The sequence below is a fragment of the Canis lupus genome, chromosome 5, assembly GCF_003254725.2.
Source record: "Canis lupus dingo isolate Sandy chromosome 5, ASM325472v2, whole genome shotgun sequence".
NCBI lineage: Eukaryota > Metazoa > Chordata > Mammalia > Carnivora > Canidae > Canis > Canis lupus.
In genome coordinates this window covers 7,595,117-7,609,889 of record NC_064247.1, presented here as the reverse complement: position 1 = coordinate 7,609,889, position 14,773 = coordinate 7,595,117, and the positions used below count along the sequence as shown (strand labels likewise).

The 14,773-nt window shown below is 52.0% G+C and overlaps 1 protein-coding gene across 1 annotated transcript in view; it reads right to left on the bottom strand.

Annotated features, from left to right (window-relative positions):
* The window catches only part of KIRREL3 (kirre like nephrin family adhesion molecule 3), a 542,768-nt gene extending 529,971 nt beyond the window's left edge, over positions 1-12,797 (bottom strand). The window contains exon 1 of the mRNA XM_049109770.1: positions 12,460-12,797. Within this exon, the coding sequence (XP_048965727.1) occupies positions 12,460-12,514 (55 nt within the window). The 5' untranslated portion in view covers positions 12,515-12,797. The remainder of the gene's footprint in view (positions 1-12,459) is intronic.
* Between the last annotated feature and the right edge of the window lie 1,976 nt (positions 12,798-14,773).

Below are 14,773 nucleotides of genomic sequence, written 5' to 3'. Positions count from 1 at the left end.
TTTTGACGATTCTAGATGTGACAAAAAGGAGGGTATTGATGTCCTGCAATGCCTTTTCATGTAGAGTAGCTCCATTCTTACACGGCAGAGCTAACACCAGGCTAACCTCTCCCTGGGCAGGATGGGGTTTCTTCTTCTTCCTTCTTCCTTCTTTCTCCTCCTCCTCCTCCTCCTTCTCCTCCTCCTCCTCCTCCTCCTCCTCCTCCTCCTCCTCCTTCTCCTTCTCTTTCTCCTTCTTTTTCTTCTTTAAATCCCCCGCCGGAAAGTTAGGTGGCGATGGGTTCCTGTTAAGAAATCAGCCTTTGCCTTTCAAAACATTCAGCTAAACTGAGCTGGGTTAGGAAAGTAATGAGCACCCGCCGGCCACAGAGCAGGGCTTCATGAATCCCTACTCAGCTTCTGTCTTTGGGGAGACTGTTTCCCCCATTTTGCTCAGCTCTTCTTCCCAAGTCCTACAAGTCATGACAGAGGAGGATCATAGGCCAGGCCAAGGGGTCTGCGGCCCACTGCCTGTTACAGAGCTGTGGAGCCACCAGGGTGAGGGGAACTCCTCCCCAAGAGGGAAGCAGCAAGGGAGGAGGGATGTACATACAGGTGTCCAAACGGCGGTCCCATCACTCCCCATGGGAGAGGCAACGTTAGGAATCTGTGGGCAAATTATGGAATCTCGGCCTCAGTAGTTTTCACTGGCAGGTGGGTTGACAATCCTGCTCTATTGGGTTGCTTGGAAGACGACCTAGGGAATGCACTTGAAGCTCTAAGTCTCAATGACACCTCCCCGTGGCTGGCTTGACGTCAGCGACTGTGAGGCTTCAGTAGTGGTGAGAGACCCACTGGGAAGTGGGCACCTGGAGACCAACACAGGGGTCCATTCTCTTCTAGTCTCACCATTTCCCCTCCTCCCCTGTTCAGCTGTCCATCCGGGGACTCCCAAAGCCCTAACGCAGGTCACGCTTGTGAAGGAGGAATGGGGCGCAGGTGGCCAAGCCAAGGGGCCAGGAAAGCAGCCGAAATGACAGCACGTACCTCGCTGGCATCACATCCTTTTCTACGGGGAGGAGATTAATCTCCATTACTTTTAGCAACTTCTCAAATCCTGTGGTTCTATTCTGCCTGGCTGACCTGTGCAGCATCAAATCTACAGTCTGAAATAAGGTTTTGCACAGTTGAGGCAAAAGAGTTTTCTTCTCTGACGTGAGATGCTCAAGAAGTCACCTGCCGCGTGCCAGTGGCGCTCCATTAATAAAAGGGACAGAGCAGTCCTACTTGCTCTCCAACCCCACTGCGCACCCCTCCTCCACTCCCCCATCCCCCGGGGAAGACAGACAGGGTGAGGATGGACAGACAGGCCAGTGGCAACTCACCTTGCTAGCGACACAGCAGCAAAGGGCTCTGGTGGGGAGTCAGGTGTGGGAGGCCGCTTGGGTTTAAGCAAGCCTTATCCAAAGTCCTACAGTCCACCTAGACCCAAAGGATATCAAGCAGCATCTGGTGATGTCGGGCAATATAAACGGCCAGTCTACCGGCCACTTGAGCCACACAGAGAAGACAAAGAAAGGGGCAGCTTTGGTGATGGCCTCACCCTTCCCTTACCCCCTGACCCACTATCTTGGTCCATGCTGCACACAGATGGACGCCAGGGCCTAAGCCACATCTCACTTGCAACCTTCAAAGGGTGAAGAAGGCAGGCTGCCACCCCAGTGGGGCAGGCATGGGCTTCCAGGGCCTGCCATTAGGATCTGGTTACCTTGCCTGGTGTTGCACTCTGCAACAAACCACCACAGCTGACGGTGATTTGTTGTAATGGTGTCTGTTTCTGTCCAGAGATGAAAACAGAGTAGCACCTCTTCAGCCTGCCCGGGAGACCAGGAATAATGAGGACTAATTTTAGTATCTGTTTGTTTTGCTCTTGCAGCATGAGAGGGGTACAGGCTGAAATATTGGCTCCCGGATCATGAAAGAGGCGACTCCGGGGGAGAGGGGGTAGTGGGCCCAGGTTGGAGGCTGGGGAGAGGGAGCAGGGTCCTGGCTGCCCGCCGTCCCTGGGGGATGAACGCGTTCATCACCCATGGGAGAGAGGCCAGCGTGGGAAAGCACCTGCCACACGGTAATGGACGGCTGGCTGGGGTCTCCCCTGCTCCCTCTCTTTGCAGCTCTTCACACCCCTGGGCATTTTAAATTGTACCCACCTACCTCTTCTGGGACATGCCCCCTAGCATTCTGCCCTCACGTCCATCAGAAAGAAGCAGAAAGCACCTGAGCCTCCTGGGGGGAGGTTGGGGGGGGGGGTGGCTGCTGCCATCCGAAGGCTTGCTCTTTCCCTCCATGCCCTTTCCCTGCTCCAGGCTCAGCTACCCCAGGCCCACCAGCCTCCGAGGAGGAGGAGGAGGAGGAGGAGGAGGAGGCTGCCTAGCTCAGCTCACGCTCAGGCTTTGCAAGCGCTGCTGCTGCCACCATCAGGCTGCTGCGGGAACTGCAGCGCTCGCAGGGTCTCGCTTCCCCAAACACTGCACCTGCTCCTGCCTTACGGGGACCCAAGGGAAGAGCAGACCCTCTGGCTCCCGCGGCCCCTCACACAGGTGTAGCGTCCTCTGTAAGAAACAGGCTTCCAAGGCCCAGCTCTCTGATGAAATGGGAGTCCCTATGAACGTGGGGGTAGACCTCGCACCCCTCAGGGAGGCGCAGAAAAGTGCCAGTCCTACAATATAGGGGGTAAAGCCACTGGGAGGTTAATTGGCAATTTCCCCTCTCTTTGTCATGAGGTCAGGAAGGCAGGGAGGGTGGCGCTCCCTTCTCCCATGGTACCCTGGAAGGGAGTCCAGGAGAAAGCTCTAAGTTTCTGTCCTCTGGTTGCCTGCATGATGAGCCAGCCGGGTCCCAGCATTACTCTGAAGCTGTCATAGCTCCCAGCATCGCCAAGGGTGACAGGTGGACTGTCACACTGCATCAGAACCGAGTCACCTGTGACACCTGCAGATGATTGACAGAGATGGGCACCGACATGCATTAAAGAACAGAAGGGCAGGGCTGCCTTTTTGCTGAAACTGAGGAGTGGGTGGCTCACCAGAGGACGTTTCTCTTGGCAGAGTCCCTGGTGACCCACTGGTCATTCAAGGCCTCCCTCAGACAAGAACGACTTCCCACTCCGAATAGTTGGGATCTTTCCTCTGCCCTCCTGTGGGAGCCTGTCAGCCCCCGCACGTGTGATGTCAGAAACACTGCTTTCTCTTCCTTTCATTGTTTCTCACCATTCATTTCAATATTTCAACATTTACTCAGAGTCTTCTATGTGCGGAGTAGCATGCCTGGCACCAGGGTGGTGGATAAAAGAAATGGATAGTTTAATCAACTAATTAAGAGAATAAAAGTTCCTGCCCTTGCCTTTCTTTTCTTTTCTTTCTTTTTTTTTCTTTCTTTCTCTTTCTTTCTTTCTTTCTTTCTTTCTTTCTTTCTTTCTTTCTTTCTTTCTTTCTTCTTTCTTTCTTTCTTTCTTGTCAACACAGCCACAAAAATAACTACCCAAGCAACATCCTCTTGATTGCTATTCAGCCCAAGAGGCTGGCCTGTCATTCCCCCTGGAAACCTTGTGCCCTCAAGGTAGAGCTGAATGCCAAAAGATGAAGGAACCAACTCAGAAAGAGTCTGGAATCAAAAGATAGAGCTGCAAGGCTAGGTCGTGGTTTGAAGGTCAGCTCCCTGGTTTTCATGGGAAATCCTTAAAATCCCTTGTTATGCCTAGACATCGAGGATCCCCACAAGCTATCAGAACACGTTCCATCTTATGCCACAGCTTAGGATCCCTCTCATGTATTTTTCAGTGCGGATGATTTGGAGCAGCTGCATCTACCAGCATCTTGAGAAGCATCGAGGCACACGAAAAAGTGAACCAGATGAGAGTGACTTTGGTTGAGTGACGTGACCTTCTGGAGGGCATGACAGTGATGATATTGCTATCAGAGTGATGAAATGAAGTAGTGCTTGTGCAGGGCATTCTACAGCTTGTGAAACTTTACCCCAGTGCTCATCATCATCATCATCATCATCATCATCATGATAAAAACATTACTATTGCCACCACTACCATAATCAACCACCGAAAGGATTTGCCCAGCACTTACAAGAGTATGTGCCGGACAAAGACATCTGTTTCACATCATCTGTGAATCTCCTAGGGATTTATTATCTAAAATCAATAGGTTGTTGCTAATAGATAATATTCAGCAAATTGTAGGCATGGTGAGGATTTGGATCAAAGAGTAGACATCTAGTCTACTGTCTACTCTTTGATCCACTGCTTGGGAATTGACTCTTCCAATCTTGGTGGCCCAAATTCTACTCTTAGAGCACTTTCAGCAATGGGAGACTGTTCAGTGGGCTAGCCTCAGATGCTGGAATTAAATATCGACGGTCTTAGACATGTCGCTGCCTATTTCTTGCAGAGCAGTGCAGGTTTTTGCTTCACTATTGAGCTTGTCCTGCCGGTCCTCACCAACTAACTCCTGGGGAGAACAGGCCCAAGCGTGGAACACATTAAGTAGATCAGATGACTTTCTTTACCCTTGATGCTAGAGACTCATAAACATGTCTAACGTCCTCTGAGTAGAGTCACGTAGCTGTAACCTTGTTGTTTTCCCCAAAGCCAGCATACCTTAGCTTCCTCTTCAGAACAACAAAGAATCATCAGCGAAATGTCTCTAGGCATTTCTTACATATCTCATCCTTGCTCTTGTCTCCCTTCCAGGTTTACCATTCGTCCTCAATGTCAGGCCAGCCTCCCTGCACCCCTGAAATGGGTAAATCCCATTCCTCAGCACACACCATCCAACTAACAACCCAGTGTGGCCTCAGCCATCCTTGTTCCTGTGTGTTGGGTTCCTCTCCACATTCTTTATCCGGCGGATCGTCCTTAAGGATACGTCTAATCGCTGTCCTCGTCTGCCTCCCTCTGGAGTGCAGACCAACAGTGAAGGTCAGTTTTTGCACACTTACTCTCTTGCTCACCTTCCTACCCCTTTACATACCAACTGTGAAGGCAGATGGGCTGGAAGGAGGGGCATAGTTCCATCCATTTCCACACTTTTAAAGCCCCATATAAAAAACAAGGCAAACTAAAAAAAATGAGTAACATATGGATTCTTCCCTCTTTTAATCCAGAAGACCCAGGGCGGAGAGAGGAGTACAGGCCCATAAGCCACTAGCAATGTTTCTGAAGAACAGACTTAACTCTGATAGTCCATCATCAAAACATTTGGCATGGTATTTATGACAAGCTGACCATCCCCTTCCCAAGCTTCTCACTATCCTCAACGCACTCATATTCCAGCCACCCACACCACCCATTGCTTCTGAACATATGGCTTTCTGTCCTGCCTTCTTTCCTTTGCATACACTCCAAGGCAAGCTGGGAACACTGCTCTTGTGCTTCCCCAGGAGGGCTCCCAGACATCCTGTGACATCAAATCACTGTCTCTATGCAGCGTGTCCTGACACCCTCGGTCATTTCAGCTGCTCTCAGAATACTCTTGACAACTCTGAGCCCATCACGTTGGAACCATGAGTCAATGTGTCTGCTCCCTAACCAGATGGAGAGCCCCCCACCCAGGGGCAGAAATACGGTCTTAAGGGTCTTGGCATCAGAAGCCCCTGGTGTGGTGCCCACCACACAGTAGGCCTATAGTGAGCACAGGCCGACAGGCCAAGGGCTGAGCTTTGGTGTCCTCAAGTGCTATTTGATGACAAAGGATGGACAAGAGAATGTGGCCCTCTGATGGAGCCCCTGAGGAGGACGTGTGGAATGATGAATGCCAGCCTTGGTTGTCACTGCCACAAGTCAGGGTCAGATTTCAAATTCCCATCTTCTAGGCATACGTTAGAAAGAAACTGAACTTACAACAACCGTCCAGGTAACACAAGGCCAAGTAAGTAGGCCGTCTTGATCATTCAGCCTGATAGTCATGCATCATTTTAATACTGACCACCTGTGCCATTGCAGTTTTGGTTTCAACGTTCAAAAAAAAAAAAAAAAAAAAAGAAAGAAAAAAAGAAAAAACAAACAAACAAACAAAAAACGGCCTCAGGTAAATCTACCTCCTTCTGCCTAGGAGGATACCCACACCAGGTGAGCTCTCACCTGCTGTTTGAGGAAGATGGTGGATTTGTTCTAAGTTCTGGACAGGACTGCGCTTCAGCAGTAAGGGGGGTCACAGACGGGAAAGATTTGGAGAGGGCATGATAACGTGGGGGCGGGCAGGGAACCTTCCCATGGCCTGTGGCAGGCATCTATGTCTGGCCACTTCCTTGCCTCCTTGTCAAGGAATGGGATGGGATGGAGGAGCGTGCACCTCTCACCCTCCAAGCCCCAGCCAGGGCTGCAACAGAATAATTCTGCAGGGAGCAGGATTCACCCAGGCTGGCCACTACTTCCAGGGCTTTGACTTGTTACCAGTGTACCCGAGGAAAGCTGACATTTATTTAATCCTTGCAGTGGTGTTGACTGTGTACTCACGGAAACATTGTATGCTTACGGAAGACATTTGTTTCCAAGCAGCTTATGCTAAATTGCAGTGATATAAAGGAAACACTTATCCAATATTGACATTTACTGACTTCTAGAAATATACAGCCAGAGTACTCATTTTCACAATCAGAAGAGGAAGGGCGGGGGGGCGGGAAAAGCACAATGTTTGATCCCTAGCTCCTTCAGCAGCTCAGAAGCAGAAAGTTAATGAAAGTTCACGTTAAGTATGGTGGTGGAGATCCTCCCTCTATGGCAACAGTGTGGATGCGGAGAGAGCATCCTCAAACCCCGGCACCCTCAAGCCCGGGCGGAAAGCGGGACGCGGCATTCTTTGCAGTGAAGGTGAGAGAAGGATCACAATCATCCGCGGTAGCTACATTCATATTGGACGTGCACACCGAACTGTCCATTCTGGGTGTCCCCCTGGGAAAAGGAAACATGACGCAATGGCATCTGTGCCTCCACAGATGGAGGGGGTCCCCGTAACAGTCCCCTCGCTGGAAATAAACCCCCCTCGATTTGGAATGCAGGACGAAGCTAGTGTGGCCTGACACTAGGGGTGCCAGGGGATTCCCACCTGGTTTTGCTCCTCAGTCCCTGCGGACAGCAGTGATGCGACGCGCAAGGGAACAGACGTCCCCCAGGGCAGCAGCCCCCACCAGACTCTGCTCCGTGAACACCGGGGTGTCCACTGACCTTGCGGGAAGATGGGGGCCCCAATCGCTGTGCTGCAAGCACCACCATTAAAATCAGGATTGCTGCCCTCGTGAGAGTCCAAGTGCAAGTGCAGGTTCGGGCCTGCTGTGATCTTCCTGCCCAACCAGAGGGCGCATCAGAGGGTAGCGGTTCCCAGTCCGGAGAGGGGGCGGGTACCGGGCCTGGCTCCTTCTGGTGGGCCCCTATTAAAAATGCCTGCGCTGGTTTCTCACCTAAAAGTTATTTCACCATTTTAGAAGGATAAGGACTGTAGCTGAAAAAACGATGCCTATGCCCCTATAACATCCCCCCTCCCCGCCCATCCCGGCCACCCCCGATTTACATGAGACCCTAAAATGAATGCTGTTGGCCCTCCTTCCCACTCCTCCATCACAAGCAATTTTCTTTTCCTTGTTCATGTTTCCAAAACAGTTTATCTTTTTATCTCCTTGGAAGAAAAGTACTCTGCAAATCAAAGGTATCATTAGTATTGTTATTATTTTGCTATTGAAATCTCTTGAATTCACTCTGGATTATTCATGTGCTTTTTTGGGTCTGCAATATAATGCCGCCTAAGTCACCCCCACTGGGCTGAACAAAAAAAGAAAAATTGCATCTTCAGGCCTAATCCCCTGCTCCACCCCGTCTCCTGCTGGCCCTGGCTCCTACCAACACAGGCACACCAGGGAGAGCTGCTCCTTGGTACCATGCCTAGCTCACTGCTGCCATGTTCCAAGTGAGATCCTCCTTTGTAACCCAAGAGGGAGGCCCCCACTGCATCCTCTAAGTGTAGGGTGTGGGCTTTGACCTCACCCCGCACCCCTCTCCCCCTGGGGAGTTTCTTTTCCCTCCTCAATAGGTCTGGCTGGCAAACAGAGAGCTCCCCGCTGGGCAGCAGACACAGAGACCACCCCCATGCCCAACAGACACATCCCAGTTCCCCTCACCCGGAGGATGTTGCTAAAGAAGTGGTCCCACACCCTTGGCAGTTGTGCACTGACCTTCCAGGACAAAAGAAACCATTCTTCCTCTCCTCCACAAGCCGTCATACCACTTGGGGTGCCAGTGGGGGGAGCAACACCCTTATTACTTGCCTCATCTTTTGTTATAGGACAGTTCTGGGCAAGGTTAACTGTTTGCTAAGTTGCTGTTCACACCCAATTCCTTGTTCTCATGCCTTCCCAGCCTATACCCCCTATGATCCCTCCATTCTTTTAGCTGTCTCTTACGTGTTCATGTATCTTCTGGTGCCCCGCTTCCTCTCCCTCTCCCTCCTTTCCCTCTCCAAAGGAGCTTCTTGCAAGTTCAGGCGTTCTTGCAGTTGATCCTTCCTTTCCAAGCTTCCTGCCATCCCTGTGGCTTCTCTCATCCTAGCTGGGTCTCTCCACTCACAAGTTATTTGCCCTGTGTCTGCCTCAGGTTCTTCTATTCCCTTGGAGAGTCATGTCAGCACGAACCTCTGCCCCTCTGGGAGCCATCTGACAGCCCTTTCGGTGATTCCTGCCAGCAGGTCAGGAGAGCAAGTCACTCAGATTCTTCCCAATGGGGAGGTGACACCCCAGATTAATCCTCAACTCAGAGATGTCATTGACAGGTAAGTGTAAGTTTTTGTTTATCACCCCAACATGTTCGAGAGCAGCCTGGAGTACGTGTAAATCCCACAAGAGATCTGGGCTCACCGGAATTAGAGCTTTCAGACCCCACAAGGTTATGAGGCCAGACAGGCCAGGTCTGGGAGTGCTAGAGGAAAATGTTAGTGAGCCAGGAGGGGAACACCCTTCTGAGGAGTGTCTGAGCTCAAGGCACCAACTCCGTTATCACCGCACACCCTCCAGACTGTCTCAACACTGAGATCTGCCGGGAAGCAGGGAACACTAGTCCTTCATAGCTACTTAAGATGTGGATGTGCAGGCTGGCTGGCATGGCTCTTGAAGATGAAGGAGGGCACAGAGGGAAATAATTGTGGGCAAATGGAAATGATAAAGGGAAAAAAATATAGCAAGTTCTAAGTTTATGGATGACAAGAGAATCGATTCCTTTTCACCCAGGGGCAGAGAACATGCCTCTTCTCTGCAGGAGGCAAATTGTGCTGTGACATTATCCCTCTCTGTACAAAGCACGCGGTCCTGCCAGCTGATGGAAGAGGCATCCCCAGCAAGAGAGAAACCCACGAGCAGCACACACTGGCAGCTCTCCATTTCTTTGTGGCCCAGGGACGCTGGCAGGGGCGGAAATGGAGGGATGCCATTTGGCCTTTCTACTGCCACCTTAGGAAAGATAAATAAATATTTCATCTCAGTCTACACGCAAAGCCCAAACTTGAAAGGGAGAGGGGACACAGCATAGCACTGACAGTACTTATACGTGCATTTCACTCTCTAAAGGGTTACAGGGAAATGGGAATGTAAATAAACATTGGACACGTCAGGAGAGAAAGGACAACTGAAAGGGACTTTAACAGTTCTTCCTTAAAGGTTTTGCCACGCAAGTCTTCAGAGCACTGTTTGGAGCTCACTCTCTGGAAGGCAACGAAGACAACGGGAGCAGGAAGCATGAGAATTGTGTTTCCAGAAACTCTAAAATGACACATAGGCTCCCACTGGGAGAGGTGCTGGGCAGCAGATGGATGTGTCACCGGAGTGCCAGATAAAGGCTTAAAAAGAACCCTGGACATTTGTTTTCTCTGAGAGGAGGGGCATCCCTGAGTCTCTGCACATTTCCTTGGAAAGTATCCCAGGAGGAAGCATTGTGGGACATGAGGGTCAAACGGGTGGCTCAACGGGGCATCCCAGGCAGGGTGCCACTTCGGTGAGGGGGACGTGTGTGGGTGTCACCTAGAGCCTGCGGGCTGGTCCTCTCACGACCTCTCGGAAGTGGATGCGCCCTAACTGATGACTTGAGAAATGCATGGCGCTAGGCAGGGGTGGGCACAGCACGCGAACTGATCACATACGTGTAGCATCAAACGGAATCATCCGGGGAATTCACGATACTCAAAACAACACCCACAGTAAAACACGGGTCTATGGATCAAGTCAAAAGATAGCATATCACAAAAGTCCAGAAACATCATCCCACTTGGCCCTTAATTCCGGTCATCGGGGGCTGTCTATGCACGAAACCCGCAGCGTCCGGTGTTGTAGGGCATTTGGACCGGCTGCCTCCGCTTTGTCCCATCATCTTTCTTTAGACCCTTTCTGGAGCCCCGTGGGCCATGACATCTGCCATTTGGTAGGGTGGGCAGTGCTGCCCAAGCTCAGAACACTCAGGAGTAACAGGCAAGTAGGCACTGCAGGACGCGGTGGTTTCTTCCTAGGGCTCTCAGGGCTAAGGGCAGATGAAACGGAGCGTTTAACCTCCATAGGTAAATATTTAAAGACTCCTATGAGACAGTGAAGAAACAGCTCGGTACTGAGAAAGGGATAAGAAAAGCAGAAGATGCACACTGTGATGATTCAGACAGCCAGAGAGGCACTTAAGACACCAAAGGCTTCTTATGCCAATCTAGAGGAGAATCACAGCTCAAGCTTTCCAACCACACATGGGCTGATTAAAATGTGCATGGGTCCCATGAACATTTGTGGAGTGGGGCGGCGGCTGGTGGGGGGGGGATGGCGGGCTCCTCCTTTTAAGGATTCTGCAGGCAACTTCCCAAATAAATTGGAAAGAGGGAAAGGAGATCATGTGTGTGTGTGTGTGTGTGTGTGTGTGCGCGCGCGCGCGTGCGAGTGCGCGCCCATAAGCAAGCATACAGGCATCCAAGGAGAGTGATCTCACAAAAATGGTAATATAACCCAAACTGTTTCTGTACCAGTGTTCTCAGATAGTTCTTATTCATTCAGCCTGAAAACTCTAGGGAAGGCAATTTATCTTCCTGCTGTTGTAGGGAGCCCTGGTGAGATGCACACTACCCTATGAATACATGAGTGTGTGTGTGTGTGTGCACACATTATAATTACATACCGACGTGGGTGTATACACACTGCTATGGGGGAAAGGCCCCTCCGGTTTCGTCAGGGTGGCCCTGAGCAAAGTTTGACAAGGGGAAAATCTGCAGTGACCACAAGTACCAATGGCAGAGCAGAGGAAGGAGGCGTGGGTTTCTGCTTACATTTGGCTTCTCCCTGACAGGGAAAGAAAAGGAGACGTGCTGTTTGCTTGCAGAGCCAGCCACCCATGGCGGTGCTCTGCTTCCTTGAAAACTTTTACCCTTCATTTAATCAACAGATGGACATGCTCTGTTGTGGATTTTTCTGAGAGTCCTGTCCCTCTCAGAGCTGTGCTGGCTGGCACAAGTGCTGTCTCAGATGGCAGAGGCAGCTCGGGCATTCCAAAGGAGTGGGAAGGAGCCGATTTACTCATCCCCTTTCGAACTCAATTCCACAGGTGACTTTCGATGCCTTTGGCTAAGGAGGCACTCACGGTGCCTCCCCAGATTTCCCTCCCCATCCCTCCAGCACTGCCAGCGCCAGGGCTCCCGGGAGGGGGGCAGGGAGCCAGCCCAGAGGTAGCGAAGTTCTTTAGGGCAAGTCCCCCCCAGCAGCTCTGCTCCCCTGCCAGGCTGCACAAAGTCAACAATTAGCACCAGCGGCCAAATGCTCACTTTAGGCTCTCAATCCAGGGCTGTGTAGGATTCAGAATGCAGCCTTATTCAGACAACCCCGGTTCAATTCAATGAAACTCTTTACACGCTTTTCCCAACCGCTGCAAACGACCCCCACGGTGCATCCGCGAGTCGCGGCCCCTTCTGCAGCCGTGCAGCCGCACACGCCGGCTCTCCGACTACACCCGTGTGTGCGAGGCGGACCTCGGTGGAGCTGGAGCAGCCGCCTAGACCCAGCTGTCTGTCCTCCTGCCACCCGAGTCCGGAGGCGAGGAGGCGCCCAGAAGTTGAGAGCGGCGTCCCCGCCGGGAGGCTTGCCTCCCGCACGCACCGGGAGCATCCGCACGCTCCGGGAGCATAAAGAACTCATTTGCATCGGAGAGTTTGAGCTGGATGTTGACAAGTGAGAGGAGCAAGCCACCCCTCCCGCACCCCAAGCTCCCGGAGGAGAAGACACGGGACCATTTTGTTGCATTCGCGAAGGCGCGCGGCCGGCGCATCCCGGGCGCAAAGGACGGGTCGCGGTTCCCCCAGCCTGCCCGCCCCCGGCTGCGCTCCCCGCCCGCGCCCGCCGCCCCGCCGCCCCGCGGACCGGTCCCGGCCACTCCGGCCCGCGCGGTGGGGGTGATGGAGGGGGTCCTACCTTGACTGAAAAGGAAGAAGCACACGAAGAGCAGATCGAGCTGGAGAGGTCTCATTCCTCAGCGCAGCGAGGGGGGGCCGGCGGCGCAACTTGGGGTGGCCGTGAGTTTGTCCTCCCGGGGGCTGGCCGCGCTCAGCCTCGCCGCGATGCTCCCGGGGTCGCGCCTCGGTGCTCCCGGGGCCCGGTCCCCGCAGCCCGCCCAGGCCAGTGGCCGGCTCCTAGCCGCCGCGGGAAGCCGGGCTGCTCAGCGACGTCCCCGCTCCGAGCAGATCCATTCTGTGCAGCCCCGGCGCACGGCTTCCTCCGGCGGGCTCCTCCCACGGCGGGCGGGCGGGCGGGCGAGGGAGCCAGTGACGAGTGACAGAAGGGCTCCTTTCACTGACGCTGGGGTGGGGGGGGGGAGGGGGGGGGAACAGGTCATAATTAAAGAGGAAACACTTGGAGAAAAGGAGATCTATGCAGCGCGGAGGGCGGGGAGGGGAGGGGGGAGGCTGCGCGCTCCCTTCCCTGCTCCCTTTCCCCCCCAAAGAGGGGGAAATTCAGCTTTTGTCACCATGATGGACCCACAGGCATCTGGAACGGGGAGCCCACTGTGACTTTTTGTCCACAGCACACACTGTTGTGCAGCGGGAGTGAAGTTAAGGATGCATATTATAAATATGCACGCCCTGCCTTTGCACGGGGATGGGGGGGGTGAGGGTGGTGGATTGGAAACCGGTTGAAAGGGAAAAGCAGAGCGGCGAGTGTGGGGTGTGTGTGTGTGTAGGGTGGGGTGGGGGGTGGGATGCATCCCTCTCAAGGAAGGACTTGGCCAATGTGTGCAGCGGGAGTCTCGGAGTTGGTGGAAGAGATAAGCACGTTTTTTTTTTTTTTTTTTTACCTTTTTTGGAGACTTTCCTAGAAGGGGGAGAGGTAAGGGAATAAAGCCTGCACGTTTAGACCTTGGTTCGCCTTGCACCACTCCTCCCAAACAAAATGAAGGAACTAGGAGGGAAATCGAGCAGGTTTGTGACACATGCCCATTTATTATTATTACCATCCTGGGTTGTGCATTTCCTAACAAGGAGAGGGGAGCAGTCTGTCTTTGCGTTTGCAGCCTCTCCTCTAATAAGCCCTCCATCACTCTCAGAGTGTCTTTTCTCCAAGAGGTGCTGTGAATCCTGTTGCGAAGGAGAGGCCAAGGTCATAGGCAACTGCCTGGGAAGAAGCTTCAGGTCTGTCCCCTGTCATGAAGCCCACACTCAAATCCAACTCTTTTCCTAAAGGGTAACAAAGTGAATTTATCTACATCTATTTTCTTGATGGATGTTTAGGTAGAGATACTTGAGCTAAGCAGGCACTGGGGGTAATGAAAATCACAGGGAACAGACCATGTCTTCAGGGGCTCACAGTTTGGTGTGGAAGCAGAGAATACACCTAAGATACAAACTATAAGGATAGTTACAACTGCATATAATATGCAGCATTTTACAGAAGAAAGGGGTGGACTAAAGAGTAGGGGGGAAAAATGAAAGATGCCCTCTTGATGTGTGCCTTTCAACATAAAATCAGTCATTGCTTTCTTCACTCACTGGACCTTGGGGAGGTCTTTTGGGAAACTCTCAGCCTTCCTTCCATCCACTATTACATACTTTGGGGATTTTACTGACTTAGAGGCGTATTCCAACTCCAAGTTTCCATGTGGATGTTAACTTTAAAAATGTATCCCTTGGTAGTGAGGAACAAGAAAAAGAGAAGTAGGGCCCCACGAGGAAAAGTGAGGAAAGCGGGCGCTGGTAGGAGCTTACATCTGGTAGTTGACATCAAAGATCTACAAATTAGTAGGTGTCTGCTTTGTTGACTTTTCTATTCTTAACTTAATAGTTTATTTAACTGCATCCCTTCGAGGCTGTTAAACATATCAAAGGGAAATGTGTACGCAAGCTTTGAGGGAGAAAAGAAATGCTGAGCAACAGAAACTAAAGAGGACCCCAAAGAGGCCCCCATCCGCTAAATGAGCAAACAAGGTACAGAAGCAAAGTGTCAGCACAGCCTCAGCCCCGCTGCTTCGATGACAGAGAATAGAGTGAAACAAAAGGGGCAGATCAGAAACACATGCACAAGACGGAGGATGATTCTTAACAACCTATGCCAGACAACATATTAAGAGTGAGAACATGGCATGTGGAGCGCTGTAACTTTAGTAGGAGCTCTCCATGAAGTCTCCCGGGTGGGGGTGGGGGTGGGGGTGGGGGAAATGGAAGGTCTGGGCACCAGCCCTGAGGCAAGCCTTGCAGTGAGTGAGACTCATAATATTAGAATGTAGATTGTGCCT